The sequence below is a fragment of the Peromyscus eremicus genome, chromosome 2, assembly GCF_949786415.1.
Source record: "Peromyscus eremicus chromosome 2, PerEre_H2_v1, whole genome shotgun sequence".
NCBI lineage: Eukaryota > Metazoa > Chordata > Mammalia > Rodentia > Cricetidae > Peromyscus > Peromyscus eremicus.
The window spans coordinates 100,642,437-100,667,603 of NC_081417.1; the positions used below are offsets into that span (position 1 = coordinate 100,642,437).

General features: G+C 41.5%; 1 protein-coding gene across 1 annotated transcript in view; it reads left to right on the forward strand.

Moving 5' to 3' along the window:
* Window positions 1-24,930, forward strand: part of Sh3gl2 (SH3 domain containing GRB2 like 2, endophilin A1) — a 184,287-nt gene extending 159,357 nt beyond the window's left edge. Inside the window, exons 4-9 of the mRNA XM_059255955.1 lie at window positions 14,644-14,787; window positions 15,643-15,776; window positions 17,476-17,634; window positions 19,680-19,783; window positions 21,925-22,055; window positions 24,131-24,930. Coding sequence (XP_059111938.1) covers window positions 14,644-14,787; window positions 15,643-15,776; window positions 17,476-17,634; window positions 19,680-19,783; window positions 21,925-22,055; window positions 24,131-24,330 — 872 coding nt within the window. The 3' untranslated portion in view covers window positions 24,331-24,930. The remainder of the gene's footprint in view (window positions 1-14,643; window positions 14,788-15,642; window positions 15,777-17,475; window positions 17,635-19,679; window positions 19,784-21,924; window positions 22,056-24,130) is intronic.
* Window positions 24,931-25,167: the final 237 nt, after the last annotated feature.

Sequence of the window (25,167 nt, forward strand, 5' to 3'; positions counted from 1 at the left end):
ACACACACACACACACACACACACACACCATCATGCAGATTCTCAGTAAAGACCCATCACTAATTATTTTTACTAATTTTAAGGAAAATATGCTATGTCGCAGGTAGATATGTTGAGTTGAACATTATCTCTGCACAAATTCATGTCTACCCAGAGTTCATAATGTGAACTGACTTGAAAATACTGTTTTTGGAGGCATTTTCAAGTGAATTCACCCTAAATTTAGGAGTGGGCCCTGAACCAAGTACTAGTTTCCTTAACAGAAAAGAAGAAGACATTGGGAAACACAGGAACACGACCAAGTGAAGAATAAACAGACATTGGAATTGTGCTGTCCCAAGCCAGAGAGTACAGGAGCTACACCATGCAGAAGGGGCAAGGGTCTCCCATAAAGCTTCCCCAGGGAGCCAACCCTCTCAACAGTTTGAGTACAGATCTCTGGCATCCTGCGGTGAGAGAATAAATCCCACTGTTAGAAGCCAGTCAATTTTGTGGCAAATTGAAATAGTAGTGCTAGAAAGTGATATTGCTAGGTAGGCTTGCTTTCCCCCGGGAAAACAAAACGAAGACTAGGCCAAGGTGTTTAAGAAATGACCAGGTATCTTAGTTACTGTTCTATTGCTCTGAAGATACAAGTCTGAAGTTGACCAAGGTAACTCTTATAAAAGATAGCATTTAATTGGGAGCTTGCTTATAGTTTTAGAGGGTTAGTCCATGATCATACTGGCAGGAGGCAGACAGGCATGGCATTAGAGCAGTAGCTGAGTGCTTTATGTCTTGATCTGAGACAACAGAGAGAGAGAGAGAGAGAGAGAGAGAGAGAGAGAGAGAGAGAGAGAGAGAGAGAGAGAGAGGGAGACTGGGTTTGGCTTGGACTTTGAAACCTCAAAGCTCACCCCTAATGACCCACTTCCTCCAATAAGACCACACCTACTCCAACAAATCCGCATCTCCTAATCCTTCTAGTCTTTCTCAAGCAGTTCTACTTCCTGGTAATGGAGAACAGCCAAATATATGAGCCTGTAGGGTCCATTCTTATTCAAACCACCACACCAGGTTACATACTTAGGGTACATAAATCCAGAATGGAAACCCAGGTCTAATTGGCTCCCAAGCCCATGGCCATTTATGCATGATGTTCCCTCTGAGAAGGATGCTGTACTTCATTTGGGTACAGGAGGTCCTTTGCTTTCAGTGTATGTAGCATGGAAATTCAGAAAAGAAATAGATTGTAGGATTGAGACTTTTTGTTTTTTTGATGATAGATCAAAAGAGGTAATCAAAGCAAATAAAAATTTTTAGAAATAACACATCCTAATAGAGTACTAAATGTGTTGATTACTTATTATTGTAGTTATTTTATGACTCTGAGAATTGAATGGACAAATGCCACCTAGAAAAAAAACTTAAGGCCATCATCAGGCATATTCAAATTTTCTCCAGAAAAGCAGTTATTTATGGGTAGGTCACATAAAAATGCAAATAAATGTCACACTAAAGAATTTAGAACCAACATAATAATCCTATATAATTTAAACAATTCATATTGATAATTTATGACAGATAGGGTTTGCTTTCTCTCTGAATTTCTTGTCCTGGAACCAGGCATCACATGGAGTTCCTAGAAGGTGGCTGGTTGTCATTATGCTGGTTATTCAAAACCATCTGGTTGTCCTTGGGAAAGAGACACAGGAGTTCAGCCAATACCCAGAGGTACTTAGTGCTTTGGCATAGCAGAACAGGGCGAATCCCCAAAGTTGTCTACATCTGTTCCCTACTCTGCCTCATGGGAACTAAAGCTGGATTAACTAGTAAAGCAGTATTAACTAGTAGGGCTGGATTAACCAGTCAGGAGGCTGAATGTTGGTACTGAATGTATGAGATCTGGCTTGAGTTAGGCAAGGATCCTAATTGGGGCCAAGGAACAGATTCTTATAGATAAGACAATGGAATTGTGGGAAGTTACACTTTGAGGATATTTAAAGAGTACCCCTGTTAGAGTGCCAGCTGAGGTGCTGATTTTACATCTTACAGTTCGAGACTCTCAAAACATTTATATTCTTTAGACTCAATTCTTATCAGAAAGGTTATGAAGGAGATTTTATTTGATTTCAGGAATTTGTGTGCGTGCCTTATGAAGGTCCATCTTCATCCCTGACCTCCTCCAGAGTGGCATTTTAAAATGGCAAATCTGTTCATATTATGTTATATAAAACCTTGAATTGTTTTTCATGCTTTTAGGATTAAACTGGTTTATAAGGCCTCCCTGCCTGGCTGCACTGCCCAGTCCCCTCCATCCTGCCCAGCTGGTAGCTCTTTCAGGTCCTGTACCCATATTACTCCTGCTGCATTCTCTGGGCTCATCCCTGGCACAGGCAGCCAGTCGGCTCTTGGCAACAGCGACGTGAGTTATGAAGCATGGCTGGCTGATGTATTACAGCTTCTCCACAAAGGACAGAAGGAAGAAGTCTTCATTTTCCTTGGATTATCACCCCCTCAGATGCACACGGCCTGTCTTACATGCATATTCTCCTAATGTAAATATCAATTCTAGAATGTGTGTGGCCAAAACAAGTTTGATAAAGATTTGATATATAGCTCCTTGGTTTGTGTATTGCAGGGATTTCTTTACTGTCAATAAGGAAATGAACAATTAGATTCCCATCAAGATAGCTTTAATTATCTTAATCTCCTGAAAACTCACTTCTTAACGATACATTGGAGGTTTCCTGTCTTCTATCTAGTGAACAGCTGTGGCCAGATTACAGCATGAGGTCTTTCTAGGCTTGCCATATTATCTCTGCCAGAGACTTGTTCAGTTTTCATGGAGCAATTGCTCTGACCCAAATGTTATAATACAATATAAATTTCCAAGCTACTCAGGGGAGGAAACAGCTCACACATGGGAATTATTATGCGTAGCAGGCACTTGCTGTTCCTCAGAGGAGTGTTCCCTGAAGCATGTGTGGTGTTTATGCAGCAGGCTTGAAATCCGAGGTATGAAATTGGGGGTATTGGATTTCTGTTGAGAGTTTGAATAATTTCATTTCTCACTTATGGAATATTACCTGTGGAAGTAAAAGCATGCCGCATTAATTTTTAAATATTTCATTAATCCCTGGGATAATTTTATATTAAAACTGTATTTCTTCCCACGGGCTGTTAGTTTAGTATCTCCTTCCAAAGGTGAATACATACCATGATAATCAGGTATTTGAAGGTATTGGAACGTTAATTATCTGCCATTTGTCATCCATTTAACCAAATGCTTGGTTGGACACCACATTTATTTCCTGTTGGGCAGGAGGACCTGGTTCTTTGTCATCATGTATCTTTTAGGGCCCTTAGAATCAATCCTAGGGCATCTTTGTCCTCTGTATCTCCACATATACGTACGAGGGAATATATAACATCGAGCCTTCACTTAATGAATAAGGGATGTGTATTTACTCATAGACAGAGATTTTATTTTCTAAATCTTGACACTGAGAAGTGATTCCCCTATACAATTATGAGAAAATGTTGAATTTCAGAGGGATAGGTCTTTTGAGAATAAATACAATAAAGAAAGAAATATGTCTGGAGATGGACAGTATATTATATTTATTGAAAAGACTAGAGGGCTTTCCTAATTTTAAAAATCATTGGGAAAAATATTGAGAGTTAATAGGTTTCTAATTGTCTAGTCATCCTTTCTGCTAACTAATGGACCCTAACTGACCTAGATAACAAACTTCATTAATGTAGACAAGTTTGGGAATTTTCTCTGTTACAAAAATGTTTATGTAGTAAGTGTGTCCTGCATGGAGTTTCCCAACCATCACTTGTGGGTTGTTGGACCATTCGCTACTATTGATTGCACAGCAAAGGTAGATTGGGAGCACCTGTTACTGTTTTTTTTTAAGCTTATGATGAAGCATCCTTAACACTGACAAGATAAAAGACCACCCATCCTGCGCTGAGGCTGCAGATTTTTCTGTGTTTGGAAACATGATTGTGAAAGATACTTAGCAGCATGCCTGTCACTTCTCAGGTGTTCAGGACCTGTTGCTCAGCTTCCCTCCCCAGGACCCTGCAGTTCATCCAGAGAACATCTCAGGTGCATAACCCCACCTGTCCTGAGGCAGGGTCTGAGGAAAGTCCATCTCAGACCTTCCCCCACCAGTGTCATAGAACCAACTGCTACTCTTTCCTCTAAAAATCCACAGAAGAAGCAAAGACTCCTAATGTTAGTCAAGTGATGGTTGTGTAATTTTCAAATTGTACAAACTATTTTATGCTCTTGGGGTGCAATTGCTTGCTTTCCCAGGGCATGCTGTGAGATCTTTATTGGCTCCTTGCACATCCCATCCTGAGGTGGGAAATATTTGTTGTCCGTGTCACGAGTTCTTACAGCTGCTGAGTGTACCATGGCACAGTGTCTTAAAATACCGCCCTGCTGCTTCCCACTCAGGGCCTAGAAGAGCACTGTCACCTCAGAGAGTGGTGTTACATAAATACAGTTATTTGGGTTGAAAGTAGCATGTTCCAGTACTTTAGTCACCTGCTTATACAAGAAGCAAGCGGACCGTCTTCTCTTTTCCTCAGTTCTTCACAGTATTTAACCACTAAAGGAGCTGCCTACAGCCCAGGGGCTTTGCCTAAGCCTTGGTTGTTGTCTGTGTCTTTGTGGTTATGCAGTCACCATCAGTGTGCAAACTGAGAGGGGCACCTCAGAGTTCCGGGAGCATCAGAGGGTGAAAGTTCAGAGTCATAGGTGTGCTGCAATTCTGCCATATAGTTGATGTACACTGCCATCACGAAATATGTCCAAACCTCCTATTCATTACGTATATTTGATCAAAAGTGTGAAACCCAGATGTATTTGTGTGATTTGCAGATTTATACTCAGGTTTCCATGGTAATCCTTGTACTAGACTTTACAAATTTAATTAAAATAATTCAAAATTAAGGGGCTGGAGAGATGTCTCAGTGGTTAAGAGTGCATACTGCTCTTACAGAAGACACCAAGTTGTGGCTCACAAGGGTAACTCCAGTTCAGGAGATCCGATGCCCTCTTCTGGCAGCCAAGGGTACGAAGCACACATGTGGTGCATTGACTTAGTACAGGTGAAATGCTCATACACATAACAATGAAAACGAATAAAACTCTAAATAATATCAATTTAAAATTAAAGATTTCATGGTGATAGAATACAGATGACTTAAAATTAATCATCTTAACTAAATTTAAGCATACTTTTACTTCAGTTCAGTCACCACCGTGGTCTACCCCCATAACCCTTTATATGTGTGAAAATGAATATATTCCCATTGAATAATAATTTCCCCATTCTCTGACAACTGTCTTTCTATATTCTTGTGTTGTAACTTCATGTACTCTTAATATCCCATGTGACTGGACTCATGTAGCTTCTTCTTGTTTGTTACTAGCTCATTTTGCTTATGATAGCTTCCAGGCTTATTCATGGTATAGCATATATAAGATGCTCTGCCTTTTTGAAGATGGCTATTCCACAGGAGACAGAAAAGGTTTGTGCTCTAGGAGTAGATTCCATTTGGTCCTGGTGTATAATCCTTTGGATAGCTGCTGGGCTGGGCCTACAAGAATTTTGTTGATAATTTTTACATTAGATTTCATGAGGAATAGTGTGATCTGTAGCATTCTGGTGTTTGTCTGGATTTTGGATTCTCACGGCATGAATTGTGTAGCACTTCTTCTTGAGTTTTGTAGAAACACGCCTGATGGATTGCTGCCAGTTCCTTAAAGGTGACATCTTCCTAAGACCATCATGTTTCTCTGCTTCTCTGTGAGATAAAAAACCTCTCTGATGGAAAGAATTAAAAAGATGCTATATGTGAACTGTGTATAGTAGCTACTTCTAAATGATAGCCACAGGATGAAATGTGTTTCTGATAGTCAGCTTTTAAAAGATACTTCAAAGATCTTTCCATGTCTGTAGACCAGACTGTAGCATTGATGAATAACCCTACAATCTGTCAGCACTGTCTTGCTAAAGATCTCTCCCCTCTTGGGCAATGATGCCTGGCTTTTCGGAGGTAGAGCTGGAGAAGAAATGAGTCCCTACAAGCTATGGAAACTCCTAAAAAACTTATTCCACATCGTTCTTCTTCCCTAATAGATGGCTAAGTCTATCATGTTTCTCTTAACAATCAGTACACGGAGATGTGTCTCAGGAAATGATGGCCACCTGCTCTGCCCTAGAGTATCTCTTATATTCTTAAACATGGTCCAAGGGCAGAGCTCTTTGTCCTTGCTGAGGCAGATGCCTTGTCAATATATTTTTAGTTGGTATCACAGTGGATGAAAGGAAATCAGTCTTGAGAACAAGCACAAACCTGGCTATAACTTCTAAATATTTTCTTATTTTTTTTATTTTAAAAAGTGTGTTTATTCCCGGTATGCTGCTCTTTCAGAGTCAAGGACAATATATCCTTATTGCAAAGTATTCTCAGAGTTTTCACAATTATGGTATTTTAAACATACTACTAACAGTCTTCATATTCTATAAATTAATAGCTATTTTCAGAATAAAATGAACTAAGTTTAGTAGTGCTTATAACAAACTATATCCTACAGGAATATGCAATGGAAAAATTTAAATTGGGTCTCCTGGTAGGGAACAGGCCCTCATGGAATCACAGGTGGACACTTATCCACTTTTGCATTGAGAGCGTGTTGTCCATTGAGGGAGTGTTCAGAAGGCCTAGACAGAGTACACTATATATGTGAACTCACTTGTAGACATTTTTCCCTTCTTAATAACCCTTCTTGATCTCCTTCGTAAATGTTCTACTATATGCACACATACATGTCTTTAGTTATATACATGTATGCATTATAGGCTAGGATGCGCATATCAGGGACAACATGCTTTCCACCCCTTCAAGATTGGGTGACCTCAATTTGTATTATACATTCTAAATACATCCATTTTCCTAAAAAGTTTTTTCTTTAGAGCTAAATTGTATTCTATTTTGTATCTGTACTGGGTTTTCATTTTCCATTCATCTGTTGATGGACAGCTAGGTTGTTTCCATTTCCTAGCTATAGTGAATAGAACAGCAAAAAGCATGGGGTGCATGTATCTCTGCAGTGGGATGTGGAGTTCTTTGAGTATATGTTCAGGAGTGAAATGGCTGGGTTGTATAGAAGTCCCACTTTAAATTTTTTGGAGAAAACTCCAAATGGTTTTCTGCATTGGCTCTTCAGTAAAACTGACTAGTTTATCTGTTTACATCTGTGTTGTCCACTGACACATGTCTGGGGGAAATATACAAAGAAGTGGAGTTCTAGAACTGTGTTCAGATGTAGCAAATATTGCCATATTCGTATGTAAATCTGCCCTCCCCCCAGGACAGTCCCTGAGAGTTCTGCCTGCTCACCCTGAGTTCCTGGGGCGTCTGTTTCATGGGCTTAGCTCATTGCTGCAGGTCCTCAGAGGGGATTGTCTCACTCTGCCTTTTAAGTTCATTTCCCAGAATCCCAGCTCAGGTACCACTTCACAAGCCTCCCAGCCTTGCTGTTCTTGGGCGTGTGTGCTCTTCCCTGGGGTATAAATGCCCTACAGTGTGGACAGCTTCCTGCCTCATGTCAGTGAGGAGGCTGTCTGACTGTGCAGATGATAAGCTTCTTAAGAGAACATCTCACTAGCACAGTTGCCTTCACACAGTAGGTGCTTAACAAATACTGCGTCATTTGTCATTTCAAGGGAATCCTTTAAGGTATTTTATTTTTGATAAATAACCAATCTAGCAGTGAAATTCCAAACGTTACTGTGCAGGAGATACATAAATCTTTCCAGTGTGACCTCTGTCATGACTGATTGACTGATTAATTTTGTATGTGAGAGATAGGGTGTTGCTCTGTGCCCAGGCTGCCCTAGATCTCTGTGTAGTCAGCTGGCCTCCAACTCACCCAGCCTGCAGGCTTCAGCCTCTAGAGTGATTCTCAACCTTCCTAATGATGAGACCCTTTGATACAGTTCCTCATTTCAGGGAGACCTTCAACCATAAAATTATTTTTGTTCTCACTTCATAACTGTAATTTTGCTACTGTTTATGAATCATAATGTAAATATTTTTGGAGCTAGAAGTTTGTCATGGGATCACAGGTTAAGAACAACTGCCCTTGTATGTCCAACTACTGAGCTACCACTTTAAATTCATTTGTGTTCTGTTTATCTAGGACTCATAATTCAGCTTCAGGACTCACTTCTTTGTTGGGGGAAATGAGAGTTTGTTTCTGGATTCACAGAGATTGCCCAGTTTTTGTCATTAAGCTGATTTTCATAGCATGGCTCAAAAATGGTGCTTCCTAGGGAAGACTGCCTTGTGGACAGAGCAGGAAGAGGGTGGGATTCTACCCTACTGTGTTTAGGAAGGAAGTCCTAAGGACTGTGAGGTCTGGCAACTGTAGACCCTAATGTGCATGAGGGAAATGCCAGCCAGGCCACCCACAGCGCTCCTGATCTCCAGTCAGCTGCCCATCAGACCAAGCCCTGCAGGGAGTGGAGTCTCTCTTCCCCCTGCTCCATTTCTGAGCACAGAGGGAAGCTAGGGTGCACTTGAAAAGGAAAGCCTTCTCTGAATGGAGCAGTCCTAGGAACTTTGGGAACTTTTCAGTGAAATGGTTTAACCCACAGTGGGAAGAAGACGCCTCTGTCCCTGCCTCTCACCCCTCCACCCAATGAATGTCTGCTTTCCTGGTGTCCCTGTATCTCTCTGTCTTCCCCTCTCAAATCTTGCAAACCCTTGCTTTGGACCAGTCCTCACTTGGCACGTGGAGATGTTCAGGGAAAAGGACTCTATGAAGTAATAGTTCCCTGCAAGACCGTGGCGTGTCCTGAGAGCATGGCAGCACTCCCATGTCAGAAGAGCCTGGACAGGGAAGAGAGGAGGAAGAGCACTGTTATCTAATGCAGGCTTATGACCTGTGCTTGACCGACCACCGTTTGCTGTTTATCACTGAATGTTGACAACAGCTTTCTGAAAGAGATCCTCTTTAGGATACATAGCTAGAAAGATATACAACCTGGCTTTGACCTTTGTCTGAAAGAGCTCAAAGCTGATACACTACTTCCCATGAAAGAAGGCAACACTTGCTAATGATTTGACTTCCTATTGCCTTGTTTGGATTAAGAAATAAAACATTTAAGACTATGGAAGTGTGACTGTCGAGCATTCCCTGCTCGTTTCTGCTTCGGTAGACAGGCAGCATTAGGATGGCTGAGCAGTCGAAGGGACACTGCTTTTCACCAGAGAACTGTGGGCAGAGCCAGCCTGGTGCTGCATTGCTCACTCAGAGCCAAGCCTGGGTTTCCCTTCAGCTGTGCCCAGAATTAGAAAGCTCAGCAGGAGGCTAGAGGCTGTGGAGAGCTCACCCTGGGAGTTGGTAACAATCCAGACTCCCCCTTTGTATTCTTTAAAAGGTAGAGAGATCATGAGTTAGGAAAGTTGCCCCCTGTGCTGGGGAGGGGGGGAGCGTTTGGGGGGTTGAGTCAACCTTTTGTGGTCATCCTAATTTTTTGTTCTGATCTTGCAGTTTACCCAGATAATCACCTCACACAGATCCACCAAGTCTTTTCCTTTGATGCTGTTTTCTGATCCCATTTTACATGTCAATCTTCCTTAACTTTTCTCTCCATGGCCAATTGCCTTTTAAGCCAGTGAACACATTTTTGTTTTGTTTTGTTTTAATGTTTAATCTGTTACTCCTTCGCTGATGATGTCATCAGTTTTATGGCAACACATATGATGCTTCAGTTCATGGTTGCTCCTGTTAGTTATTTGTGGCGCTGTGCTCTTACCCTGCAAGGAAATGTCACGAAACACGACAGAATCCTCTAATAAGAGTTTTATTAAAGATAAAAGGGACAGAGAATGCTCAGGCCTGTAGGAAACAAGTGTGTGTGGAAGAAGCAAAAGCCGGGAACATGGCGCCAGCTTTTAAAGACTGGGTGGCGTACATGCGTACACAGGTAACCCTCCTCGCCTGCGCAGATCACATGGCTACGCTGCGTGCTCTTACGTAACCATGCAACATCACGGATTCTGGTCACGCGAGACGCCCTGACCCGGAAATGGCTATCCTGACCTGGAACTGGCTAGGCGGAAGTGTTCCCCGGGCATATGCAAACACGCCTGACCGTGGGGTCGTGTTGTGAACCCTTCAGCTCCAACAGTTCTTTTTTTTTTTTTTTTTTTGGTTTTTTGAGACAGGGTTTCTCTGTGTAGCTTTGCACCTTTCCTGGAACTCATTCTGTTGCCCAGGCTGGCCTCAAACTCACAGAGATCTGCCTGGCTCTGCCTCCCAAGTGCTGGGATTAAAGGCATGCGCCACCACCACCCAGTGCTCCAACAGTTCTTGAATGCTCTCTGTATATATTTAAACAAATGTATTGGCTCAAACTGATATTTAAGACCCAGGATGCCTCTGGGTGATCCTTCCCACCTCCCTCACTGGCTAGTCAGTTAACTTGTCTTGTTTTTTATTATTAAATTTTTCTTCATTTATTTTACATACCAACCACAGTTTCCCCTCTATCCTCTCATCCAGTTTCTTCCCCCCACCTCCCATCAATCCTCCCCATCCACTCCCCCTCCATTCAGAAAGGGGCAGGCCTCCCATGGGAGTCAACAAAGCATGTCATATCACATTGAGGCAGGTCCAAGCTCCATCCCCACCCACACGCCCCTGCATCAAGGCTGGGCAAAGCATCCACGCATAAGGAATAGGTTCCAAAAAGCCAGCTCGTTCTCCAGGGACAGGTCCTGATCCCACCGTTAGGGGCCTTACAAACAGACTAAGTTACCCTGATATCCAAACCACATAAAGATCCAACAAAGAAAGAGAATTACTGACCAATTTCCCTCATGAACATTGATGCAAAAATACTCAATAAAATACCGGCAAACGGAATCCAAAATAGATCAAAAAAGTCATCCATCATGATCAAGTAGGCTTCATCCCAAAGATGCAGGGATGGATGGTTCAGCATATGAAAATCTGTTAATGTAATCCATCATATAAACAAACTGAAAAAAAACAACAACATATGTTGATCTCATTAGATGCTGAAAAAGTCTTTGACAAAATCCAACACCCCTTCATGATAAAGGTCCTGGAGAGATCAGGAATACAAGGAACATACCTAAACATAATAAAGGCAAAATACATCAAGCCAACAGCCAACATCAAATTAAATGGAAACTCAAAGTGATTCCGCTAAAAATCAGGAACAAGACAAGGCTGTCCACTCTCTTCATATCTATTCAATTTAGTCCTCAAAGTTTTAGCTAGAGCTTGACAACAAAAGGAGATCAAGGGATACACATTGGAAAGGAAGAAGTCAAACTTTCACTATTTGCAGATGATATGACAGTATACATAAGTGACCCCAAAAATTCTTCCAGGGAACTCCTAAAGCTGATAATCACCTTCAGTATCCCTCCTATACACAAATGATAAATGGGCTGAGAAAAAAATCAGAGAAACAACACCCTTTATAATAGTCACAAATAATATAAAATATCTTGGGGTAACTCTAACCAAACAAGTGAAAGACCTGTATGACAAGAACTTTAAGTCTTTGAAGAAAGAAATTGAAGAAGATATCAGAAGATGGAAAGATCTTCCATGCTCATAGATCGGTAGAATTAACATAGTTTTTTTTTTTTTGTTTTTTGTTTTTTTTTGTTTTTTGTTTTTTTTAAAGTGAACACATTATAGTCACACTTTTCGGTTGGAAGGCCCTTAAGGTTAGACATGGCTAGTCTTGTTAGATCTCTATTTATCCACCACAACTACTAGATAATGGCTAAACTATTCTCTTGGGGAATGAGGTTGGGGGCTGGGAATTAGTTTTAATTAATTTCTTTTTTTCATAAGAGTAATAATTTATGAAGATGTTATTTAAAATTACACACAAAGTACTATATTAAAAAAAAATTCCAGCTGCCCCCAAGGTTGAAATCCCTTCCCCTCATTTCTGCTCCTGAAAAGCAACATTTTAAAGACTCTTGACTGGTTGTTTGGTTGGTTGGTTTTTACCTCTGGTCATGAATTAATAGTCCTGCACTGAGCCCTCTTCCTTTTTCCAGTTTTAGCTGTCTTCTTGCCGACTCCCATTTAAGATAAAAATGATCTGCTCCTTCCCTGCCCTCTCATTATTGTGTCTGTCCCTATGACTTTCTCAGTGTGTTTGTGTCATATTGTTTGTTAGATCCCACGGGGGAATGTGGGGAGCAATACCCCCAGCATTAACCTGTGCTGTGCTGGAGCTGCATATGCTGTGCTGGAGCTGCATATGCTGTGCTGGAGCTGCATCCATGGTGCAGCTGTAGTGGCTCCTGACACAGGACTTCTTGAGATCTTTTGCTGTCATGTTTTGTTTGTTTCCTTGCATTGCATTCCAGTTTTCTAGATTTCATTCCTATCCCCATTCTTGATTTATATTTTCCTTTAGTGGAATACTTCTTTAGTTAGCTTGGGGAAGAAAAAGAGTTGCAACCTTGATGGTGTCATTTGAAAATGTCACCATTGGACCTTTTTATTTCATTGATAACCCTTATAGGTTATATTCTGTAATAAATTTCAATTAATTGCTCCATTTTTTCTAATGTCTCTTTTCTCCTATGGTGTGTAGCCCATCTTTTCCTGTCTGAAGTTGGGGTCCTACAGTTGTTAGCATGGTGGTTTAGCAGTCTGGTGATAGTTTTCAAGGACACAGCCGTTTTATCAATTCCAGATTCTTAAGAATGCAATGAGTCCACAAATGAATTTAAAAGACAGTCTCTTCAAACATGTGGATGTATAAGTTTTCAGAGTATTTGAAGAAATAAAATCTTACAGCTTTCTTCCTTTTCCTGGAGATGTAGAGTATATCAAGATGTTCTTAAGTACTTAGTAAAATACTAAAGGCTCTATCTAATTTCATAGCATTCAAAAAAGTTTTGAAAGTCAACCACAATATATCAAACTGTTTAACATTATTTATGAAAGCAGATCTTAATAAACCCAAATCATAGTCATAAATCAATAACCAATGTTCAGAAAAGGTGTTCATTATGGACAAGGTGTGATTGAAGGGGTGTGGCAGCCTCTTAGGATGTTACTACTGTGGTTCTCTGGTGTCTACCTCCCTTCTCTCCTTCTGTTCCCCTGTCCTTATTTTCTAGGGTCTGCTCTTTCCCTCTTGTGTATGCTGTCGCTGCTACTTCTCTGTGTCCTGCAGTCTGGTGTCTGGTCCTAGCATTGACATAGTACTCACCAGTGGCCACTGTCTGACTGACTCTTACTGTGCCATGAGTGCTGTGCAGCAAAAGCTCTCTCCTGGATCTCAGCCTTGGCTGCCGGTAGAAAAGGCCAATGAATGGCTGATTATGAAGCACGCCAGCTTCCTCAGATTTAACATGTATTATATACTTTTCTACACAAGCTCGAGGTGAATAAAAGGAAAATTTCGTGGTTTTTGTGGTCACCACCAGCTTTGCATGTGGTATTAGTGCCACTTGCTGCTGCATACTGTATGGCTCAAAGCTCAATGTTGCTTTCTTCCTACGGACATTTTCCTTTGCACTGCCCCACCCTGTGGGCCTTGTTTCTGTGTCTCACTGTAGACTTCCATCCTGGCATTTAATATAAGCACTTCACTCTAATTGCTCTTATAACAGACTTTGCCTTCTGTTCATTATAAACTTTGTGACTATGGATAACTTTTCTCATTTCTACTCTGTGCTTTGGAAGCCTGAAGTTTAAATAAAAGCCCTGTTTCAGCTGTATGTTTAAGATCAAATGTTAGTCCCCAAATGCTAGAAGTACTTTTACTTTCAACTGTGATTTCCTTGGGGGTTTTCATGCAGCTATTATTATGGACTCAGCCCTAGGTTAATGTGTAATCAACTCTGATAATGAGTGAGACACTTAGTCAGTCAAATCATATACTTCAATACTATGTTACTAAAATGACTCCCTCCACTAAAACTGGGACTACTTTCTAGACACCGTCCTGTAAAAACAAAAATAGAAGAGGAATGGAGATGTAATCTTTGAGAAACAAAACCAATCTTCAGCTGAAATGTGTAACAGAAGTAATTGGATATTTTAATGAATATAGTATTTTATTCTTAGTTGAGAAATGACTTTGAAAATTGTTTTAATTTTGTACATGTTGTAAGGGAAACAGCCGAGGTCCACACTTCTGAAGTTCACCTTATCTTAATCCACAGACTTCTAGAGCTGAGATATGAAACAGGAATAAAACTTGGGGATGAGCATATAGCCCAGGTATCAGAATGCTGTCTTATCGTCTGCCAAGTTCCCAGAGTCACTGCAGTGAGAAGGATGGAAAGATGTGGGGACAGCATCTGAGCCGATGGAGCTGCCTCAAGACCTGTGTTTTGCCTTGCTGTGCAATTCTACTTGGATTTTAAGGGAAAGATTAGAATTGATGCATCTTTGGTTGCCCACATAGTATATGCAAAGACTGTGAGCCCAGGGAAGGTGCAGCTTTAGGAGCTGAGTGGGTGTGTGGGCTGGTTGGAGACTTGGTTCTCCAGTCAGCCCTGTTCCTATTATGTAGTGTTGTTTGCTTCTAAAGACTGTTCTCTCTTTGTCTTTAGCTTCCAGAGCTAAGCTCAGCATGATCAACACCATGTCAAAAATCCGCGGCCAGGAGAAGGGGCCAGGCTATCCTCAGGCGGAAGCACTGTTGGCAGAGGCCATGCTCAAGTTCGGCAGGGAGCTGGGCGATGATTGCAACTTTGGTAAAAAGCCTTTGTCACACTGTAGCTCTCCACGGAGGTTACAGTGCTGGGAAAAAGCAACTCTAGAGATCATTGGTCAGCTATTTTATATTTTAATTCTCAGTTGTAGCTAGTATACATGGGGGCTAAAATGTAAACTTAGGATTGCTAATATCTGAAGTTATTTGTCTAAGGGCTTTGTCCTTTTTCTCTAATGGGACCCCAGCCTTGACAACTGTTTTGGCAGACACCCCCAGATGCCTTGGCACTTTACTGGGTGTATCTGGCACGAGCTGGGTATAGAGACAGAGTGAGCAGTCACAGTCAGCATGATTTGCCACCCTGCCACCTGGACTTTCTCTGATTAATCCGCTGCTCGTTTGTATGTGGTCCCTGATTCTACTGCCCCAGGGAAAATATCCTTTATTCCATCTCCCGTCTCCTCTGGCTCTCGGGACTCTAAACACCTTCTGCCTCAACTCCCTATTGATATGGGACCTTTCTGAACCCTCGCTCTCCATTCTTGGTATCTGTTTCTGCTAAAAAGCATTGAGCTGCAACTGATCTCATATTACTGAGAAGTAGTACTTATTACAGAGGACAGAGAGCCTTCCAAAATACTTCTCAGAGTAAAGTGTTACATCCTTGCTAAGGAGGGATATTCTTCCTTATGAAGGGCTGTGGAACCTAGTTTTCCGAATGGTCTGTGGTAGATAGAAAAGCTACTATTTCTTGAGAGCACCAGGGGCTCCCTCTCTGTCTCTGCAGTCTTCATAGGACAGAGAAAATCCCTACGTTGTCACCTTGAAGGCTGCTATTGCAAAGCCCCTTCCTCTTTGTTCTTCATGGTGTAATACCTTCATTTTCCCCTCTCAGGTCCAGCTCTTGGTGAGGTAGGGGAAGCCATGAGGGAGCTCTCGGAGGTGAAGGACTCTTTGGACATGGAAGTGAAGCAGAACTTCATTGACCCCCTTCAGAATCTCCATGACAAGGATCTAAGGGAGATTCAGGTCTGTGCAGTTATTCTTCCCATAGACATGCAAATTGTCGTTTGTTCAGTCAGCCCTTACTGGGTTACACAGCAGTGAGCACATGAATTCCCAAGAGCCCCACAAGACAAAAGGAATCAGAAACCAAAGGCCCTTCCATCCCCTGTCACAACCGCGGCTCTGCAAAACTTCCTTTTTAAATAGTCTTTTTTTTTTTTTTTTTTTTTTTTTTTTTTGGTTTTTTGAGACAGGGTTTCTCTGTGTTTCTTTGCGCCTTTCCTGGAACTCGCTTTGTAGACCAGGCTGGCCTCGAACTCACAGAGATACACCTGGCTTTGCCTCCCAAATGCTGGGATTAAAGCTGTGTGCCACCACTGCCCGGTTTAAATAGTCTTGACACCATTTTTTTCTACAGAAAGATGTCCTTTATCTGGGAATTTGTACATTTGTTTGTATGAATGATGGGCTAGGCTGATGTGACCTCGAAATATTAATTGCACTTTGTGTTAACTTAAGTAAGTAGCTACTATATCACTCTTATACACACTTTTATATTCTCATGGTTGTTGTTGGAATCAAAAAGAACTAACCACTCTTTCTAAAACATACAGAACAGTTGAGCTATTTCTGGTAAATTCAACTGGCTTTGCCTCTGACTGGCTGTGAGTTCAAATGCTTTTTAGGAATACTCCTGCCTGAAGAAAACACATGTAGTCAGGATAAGAGCATGAGCTGAGGGTAGGAGGTGTGGCCAGAGGGAAGGCTATAGAGCCTTTACCTATACCCCATCTTCCCAGTCCTTTACTACTGTGTTATCATCTTCTTCCTCCACTAAAGAACAAGGGAAAAATCATTCTTTTCCCTATTCATCATGGAATACTATGGCTATTAAGGAAAAAAAAATACTATTGATCTTTAAGAAACAAACAAACAAACAAACAAACCCTCCTTAACCTAGTCCCTAGAGAGGCTGGGAACCTTATTGCAGATAATGCGGGCAGGGATTAAAATAGGTTTTGGGGAGGGCATTTGATGAAATCTCTTCCAGTGTCCCTTGCAGTTTGTATTTGTGACTGAGTTGTGTCACCTGTCCATGGAAAATTTAGCCTAGTTTAAAGCTAAGTCATCTGTCCCCTAAAAGCTGCCTCTGTGAAATGGGGCGCCTGTTGAGATGTGGATTACTAGACTCAGCCCTGGATATTCTGACTCAGGTAATCAGGGATCTGTATTCTTAATAGACACTTTAGGCGATTCTAGTAAACTAGATTAGTCTAAAAAGAAGAATTTCTCCTACCTTTACCTCAGAGAAAGGGGCTTTCCTCTGCTTCTTCTGAGCTTCCATTTCTCTTGAGGAAGGTGACTTGGGGCTTCTTGTGCATACCTTTTCCTGAGGAGGAGTGTGGGGGATGCATACTCACATCCCCTTCTTGTCATTTGGAGGGAGAGGTGTAGTTTAACTTGGCTTTAGCTTGGAAATGCCAAATCAAATCTTGCCATGATTGATTTCTCATTCTGAATTGTCACGGTGGCACTGCACAGTGAGCCCTTTGAAACATTACCTTTGCTGATGCATGTGTCTTTATCTGTCTGGTGACATGTAGTTTCAAATACAGCCAGGCTTAGTTTGGAAGCGACTAGGAATATAAGAGAAATGAAGTGCAAGCAGGCCTTTTCCATAATATGCCCCTTTGAAACATATTCTTGCCCTTGACTTTTTCAGCATCACCTGAAAAAGCTGGAAGGCCGACGCTTGGACTTTGATTATAAGAAGAAACGACAAGGCAAGATTCCAGACGAAGAACTTCGCCAAGCGCTGGAGAAATTCGATGAATCTAAAGAAATCGCTGAGTCGAGCATGTTCAATCTCTTGGAGATGGATGTAAGCTGCTCTCCTCTAGTTTTCATTTGGCTTTATCATGTAGGCACAGTACTGGTGGGTTGAAAGATACGTTGTGTAACATGCTACTCTCTGGTTATACTACATGATCAAAACACATAGATGACTGCTTCTTTTGAATGATTGGTCATAAAGTAGACATAGAAATGCTAAGTTCCTTCTTTATCCTTGTAGTTTGATTTAACTAGAACTTTGTGTATTAGTGGATTTTAAAGTATTACCAATGGTACAGAGATAAAGAATGCCTGTGATAACCCATGTATAAATCCAGCATCTTACAAACTGCAGTGTAAATACAGAGCATATTGACTTGCAGTTAAGAATGATAACTAAAGTATATTCAGAATTTTGTATCCAAAATTATAAGATGGCTAATGTGTGGAAGTGAGTTTGACATTTTCATTGAAAAAGATAGACAAAATGAAATTGATGATTAGCATAGGCGCTATGTTCAGGGCATGGTTGGGATGTTTTATAATTGTTTCTGCATCTCCAGAATACTAAATTATCACTCATGGCTTTGTACATTAAATTCTGCTGAGTTCTTTCAGTTGTAAAGCCACCTGAACAGTCCTTTTGTCCTTATTTCACACATTTAGAGATCTGAAAAGCCAGCTTTCCTGTTGTGGTTCATATCCAACTTCCAACCCATCAATTTGACTGAGATGTTTGCAGAATTTTACATACTTTTCACTTGCATTGGCAAGGGATCTTCAGAGAAAACCACAGGCTATAGATACAGGTGGTGTAGATGGAGTATGCTTAGCTGGAGATCAGGTAGGAAACAGAAATTACCTATTAGGGAGATGATTGAGGCACAGATGTCCCACATATACCTCCTGAAAACTGGGGAACCAGAGAAGTTGGAAGCATGGCTCAAGCCAATTGTAAAGGTCTAAGAATGAGTGGTAGTGATGGGCTAATTCCTTCTGTGGCCAGAGGCTAGAGAACCTAACAGAGGTGGAGAATAAATCTCAAGGATGGAAAGCTGCAGCTCTGATGTCCACAAAGGCAAGAGAAGCTGAATCTCTGGCCCCAGGAGAGAGGAGACTCAATCTCTTTCTTTTGCAATTTGCTTTATTTAGACCCTCAATGGACTGGACAATGTCTACCATGTTGGATATGCACAGCTCATCCTCCTTCAGTCCTCTGATTCAAATGCAAATCTAGTCTGGAAGTATCTCCACAGACTTGCCCAAGAGATAATGCTTTGCTAGCTTTTTGAGAATTCTTTAAATTAGCTATGTTGTCATCCAAAATTAGCTACCACATTACCTAATTGGCTTACCTCCTAAGAGGCAGGGAAGGCATGTTGAACATATGTAGTCCTCATCATCCAAAGACAGTGTGGGTTTGTCTACAGATGACTTTTGTCCTAACCACTCAAGTACAATACTGTAGGAAACTTGAATCAGTGTGTGTCCTTGTGCCCTGGGCCCTCCTCCTACACCCTCAAACTCATAGGACCATGTTCATTGCCCTTCTTGACTTCGAGGGTACTGTTCAGCTAGTTCACAGCATAAGAACCCAAAAGTAGGGCCGATTAGAACATTTGATAAGCTAAGAGGTCAAAAGATTGATTCCATCCCATGGGACCTGAAGTGAGGAATCAATTTTCCTCTTTTTCATTACCAGCAGTTATTAGAATATAAAATGATGCTTGGATTTCATGTTGGCTGCTGCAGGCAAGAAGCAAAGAGCCCTCTCGTTACTGACTCTTTCTTCTATAGGACCTCAAGGAAGCAGCTATATCCTATGCAGAAAGTGTAGAGTTAAGCACCAAACTGTTTAATGAAAGCAATGAGACCTTCTCAAGGATACTCGTTGCTTCTCCTTAGGCACTGCAGGCAGGGTCCTAAACATAAGGATGCTTTCATATCCTAAATCAACTTAGAACTTGAAGAACCATGTGTGCGATCACAGCAGGCTGTGCAGTCATTGGCATCCCCAACAGCTGTGCTACATATTGTACACTGCCTCAAGACAGTGACCTGTAACTGAAGCACGGTCTCCCCATCCTTGTACAGATTGAGCAGGTGAGCCAGCTCTCTGCACTTGTGCAAGCCCAGCTGGAATACCACAAACAAGCAGTGCAGATCCTGCAGCAGGTCACTGTCAGACTGGAGGAAAGGTAAGTTACAACTTCCCCGGGTTTCTCGCCTGCTAGAAAATGATGTGCACAGACATTGAAATAAAAGAATGCATTTGGAGACGAGCTTCTGCTCCCACCCAGCTGATCCAACACAGGCACGTTGTGGACCAATGGCTTGATTTTATTTTGCACTGTGCCTTGTCTTACTTTCTTCTGACTCTAATCCTGTGTTTATGAGATACGGATATATAAATTGTATATTTGTTTCCATGGATGGTACACCAGAATTCTGTTGATGATGGTGGCTGTGATTTGCTGAGCAATATTCTATATGGCTACCATACATATGAACACTTTGAAAGAGCTCTGTGGACCTAACAGATGAGCAATACTGTGAGGCTCGGAGGTGACATAATGACCAGGAGTCTCACACAGTGGTGCAGGTGGGGCACACAGTCAAACCTAACCTGTTTGGAAGCCTATGTCTTTTCATTCTTGTTTTTTCTTGAACGATAACACAGCTGTCCACTTTCAGAAAGGACTGCTTCCATGTGCCCAGTCAGTCTCCTTAAATCTGTCTCATGACAAGCTGTAGTAGTTTTCTATCAGAACAGGGCTCTTTGTTGTGAGGTATAGCCTGAATGAATATGTACTATGACCCTGTACTATAACAAGGTGTGCCTTGACGAACATCAGATTGAATTATATTCTCATAAAGGAAAGGGATGTAATACCCATCACCTCTAGAACAACATATCCTAGCATACTGAGTGTACTGAAGACTGTCAGTGGTCTAACATGTGATTCCATGGCTGAGTAGGATTTGTGGTGCCACTGGGAACTGTGAGAGGACATTATACTACATGTTACTAGCCTAAGAAAATATCAGAATCTGGAGTGTGGTTTCTATAGCTTAGGAATCCCTTTTGCATCACGATAACATCAAAAGAATGTTGAAGTGAACCATTGTAAGGCAGGGCCTTATTAATTATGCTTTATTTAGCCAGGTGACCTTATTATTAACCAGGGACATTACTATTCTTGCTTTATTTAGCTAGATAAAGGAGGGTTGTCTTTGCTAAATAAATATATCAAAGAATTACATAGCAGTCTTTATTTTTAAGATCAGGGCTGCAATAAACCTTCCTGGGTGCTCAGTGGCGGAATGTCCAGTGATGGCTTGGTCACATGCTGCATCCTGAAAACATCGCCTGTCTTGCATTGTTTTGCTCTAGCTGGTCTTCCCTCTCCTTAGAATCTTCCTTCTTCGATTTGTGCTTTTTTGTATAAATCTTCAATGCACCTTTGTGGAAGTGTGTGTAACACTGATGTTTCTATAATGGGAAGGCTTAAAACCAACACATCAGAACACTACAGCAACACATAGCCTCTCACATCTGTTGAAAATGAAGGGAATGTTTTCTTCTTCTTTTTTTTAATCTCACACATGTTTGAAATCAGTATAATTCTAGAGTTGTCATACTCCCTAGTCTTCCCCACCTTAAAATAAAATATACTTGCCATTTTGAATATCTAAAGCTGGAAAAGATTTAGTGATGGGCAGAGTCCACTGACTGGCCCTCCTTTTTCCTATCTTCTTTATTCCAACCCCACTCTGATCTCTGTCTGCTCATTCTCATCTGTCTATGACCATTCCTCCTACCCTACCTCCATACTTTCTCATGTTCTCCTATAGACCTGTGATCACCTTCCTTAAACCATTTTTCAACTTCTGAATGGATAAGTGAACTCTCCACACCTCTAACCTCTGCCCCATGTACTTTGAGCTCTTTGTGGAAACCTGTGTGCCAACATTGCTATCTATAGTGGTCACTGGTACCTGCTCTCCCCTATACAGCATAAGCTGCTTTGGGGCAACAACTGTGTCTTGTGCACTTTTATGTTCCTGGCCCCTAACATGGTGCATATTAGCATAAATTACTCTGAATGCGGGAGTGGGAGCTTGAGAGGAAGGATGAAGACAGTGAGGACAGGAGGAAAGAGAAACTTCTCCAAGAACATATTGCATGCACATGGGAGACCAAGGGTTCTTAGGACAGTTTCCACTAGGTCATAGCAGACTTCTAAGTGAGCCAAGCAGCTCCTGGATTTTATTGCCTTTCTATTCACTTTTTAACTGGCTATATAATTCTCCATCACCTCTTTTCTTTGTGATATAGAATAAGACAAGCTTCATCTCAGCCGAGAAGAGAATATCAGCCCAAACCACGAATGAGCCTAGAGTTTGCCACTGGAGACAGTACTCAGCCCAACGGGGGTCTCTCCCACACAGGCACACCCAAACCTGGAGGTAAGCAGCTGAAGGCTATAGGTCCCTTTTCCTGAGACTTGGGCACACCCATAGATGATGGCGAGAACATTCAGAGCATTCAGTTTTCCCTGCACAAAACTGCACCGCAATCCGCTCCTCATGAGAGGGTTGTCAGGTAGGAGCTCTGCTTGGGGATTACTGCCCTTGCCCCATTGTCCCACTTCCTTTTCCTTCTCTCTCAAACTTTCTCTGCTTCCTGTTTTCTCTCATGCTCTAGTACACAAGGGCCACCACTACCCTTTAGTGGTTCTTTTTTTTTTTTTTTTTAATGGTTTTTAGAGACAAGGTTTCTCTGTGTAGCCTTAGCTGTCCTGGATCTCACTTTGTAGATCATGCTGGCCATGAACTCAACAGAGATCTACCTGACTTTGCCTCCCAATTGCTGGGATTAAAGGCTTGTGTCACCACTGCCCAGCAAAGACTTCATTGTTCTTTGCCCTCCTTTGTGGTGGGAAATCATACCATAATTTCTCCTGCCTTTTCCTTCTGCTGTGAGTCTGCTGAGGTGGGACAAATGCCCGTGGGCTCTCTGTGCATACGTACATCCCCTATCACCCATGGACAGCAGCTCCAGGAAGTATATGTTTGATTACATCTGCAGATGGATAGATTACAAACCTCAACACCTACTGTGTTTTCCTTTTACTGTCTACTGTAGATCAGTTCATTTCGTGAACTGTGGTCAGCATGATGAAAGCTACATTTTTTCCCCTCTGGAATATTGATTGTGCTACTAGTTCAGTCTCTCCACTGCCGTGGTCATTCTCAACTACCCACATACAAATTAGACCCAGGTTTTCTCTGCAGGCATTTCCAACTTTGAAACTGTCTAGGTTAAAAGGGAGGGGGGAGTCCATCTGGCACTGGATATGGATGTTAAGGATGAGCAGCTTTATCCCCTTTCTCCTGTATCTTTAGTAGTTGATTTACTGCAGTAGAAAAGTTCTTATAACATGCTGTCATGGTATGAGAAAGAAGGTGAAGGCTGAGTCTCTGTCCACAACTCAGAGTACCCAGTGTTGCCCAGTGTGGGGCCCAGACAGCAGTGGTCCTGGAGTTCATCATGTGAGTTATCTAGGACTGCACGTCTCCTTGCCCAGAAACAAAACACACATTTAATTTTCCATTCAGTGACTTCTCTTAAAAAAAAAAAAAATTAATTGTATTGTTTCCCTTTCTAGCTAGTGTGGGGCCCATAAGCACTTTTCTATATTCATATTTATGTGCATGCTGTATTACCATGTTTACTTATAAGTACATCCCTTTTAAGATACAGTCCATTTTTTATTAATTTATGCAATATGTATTACGTTATTCTTATAGGCTGTGATTCTTACACAGTACTCATGTGTGTGTATTACACACCAATTTACCAAAAATAGAGTATGATTTTTAACACTTTGGTCATTTAATGACACAATCATTTAAAGCAAATTTCGTTAACTATAACTTTGGATGAAGAAGCAAATAAAACATTTGAGCCAGGTCACACAGGGAAAGAACTCTGGGCTTAGTGCTTTATGCTGTTGGTTTTTGCCATATTACAGAAATTCACAAGACTCTTGGGTTATTAATTTTAAAGAATGAGAACTGACCTGTGATTCTGAGGTTTTAGAATATTGTCTGTGTAACTAATTATATTATTTTGAATGTGAAAAATTTAAAAGTATTAAGATGAATGGATTTTGTCATGTCTGTACCTAACCTTCATTTTAATTATAAACTCCTAAGCCATTGCTTTCCCCATCTCTTAGCATTGTCAGGAAGATAAACCTAATGAACTATGTTACAATTACCACAAAAATAAACGTAACCATTTTTCATACTGGAAATAGCAACCAAGAATGTTGGATGACTCATAAAGCTCTCAGGGAACGTAGGAAAACTGGTAGGAGACAAAGATGCTCTTGTAGTGGATGCTGGAGGAAGATGATCAAAGGGGAGATGAGTGACTGGGAAAGGGGAACAGAAAGCTGGGTGGGTGGATCAGGCAGTACGTGCAGCTGGTTCAATACCCTGTGACGTTTTATGTTCTCTCTGCCTCTGATTCTCAGGTGTCCAAATGGATCAGCCCTGCTGCCGAGCCCTGTATGACTTTGAACCTGAAAATGAAGGGGAACTGGGTTTTAAAGAGGGTGATGTCATCACACTCACTAATCAAATTGATGAGAACTGGTATGAGGGGATGCTTCATGGCCAGTCTGGCTTTTTCCCCATCAACTATGTAGAAATTCTGGTTGCTCTGCCCCATTAGGGCCTTATGCTGGCTGGCTCACCTCCTTCTGACCCAGATAGTTAAGTTTAACCACTGCTTTGGTAATGCTGCTTCCAACACATCATGAATGCAGGCCGCAGTGGATGAGTCATCCAGCCCACACATGTCCTGCGTTGACCTGTGTGCTCCTACAGGAGACCCGGTGATAGATCGTATCTTCCAAGGCCAGTGGGCCTGGCACATGCTTTAAAACACCCTGAGACTAGCCAGTGGTCACAGAACTGCTCTTTACACAGTTCTCAGGAGGGTGTGGTTTCTGATAATATATCTGTGAGCCACATCACAGCGAAACTCTCCTCACTGAAGATATTGTCTCTCACCCAGGGGCCATCTCAAGCTCTCGAGTTCTCCATGTTCAGAGGAGAAAGTCCTCTCTGTTGCACTTTCCCTTCCTAAATATGTGAGTCACAGAAATGTTGGCGAAAACATCCCCCACCAGCAAATTGTCTGCTGGTCTAAACAAGTTGGGCTTTTGATGCCATCAACAGAAGTATTAATTGTCCAAAGCACTTTTGTTCTCCTACATCTATCTATCTATCTATCTATCTATCTATCTATCTATCTATCTATCTATCTATCTATCTAATCTCTATCTATCTATCATCTATCTACCTATATACCTACCTAATCTCTATCTATCTGTCTATCTATCTATCTATCTATCTACCTACCTACCTACCTACCTACCTACCTACCTACCTAATATCTATCTATCTATCTATCTATCTATCTATCTATCTATCTACCTACCTAATCTCTATCTATCTATCTATCTATCTATCTATCTATCTATCTATTTATCTATCTATCTACCTA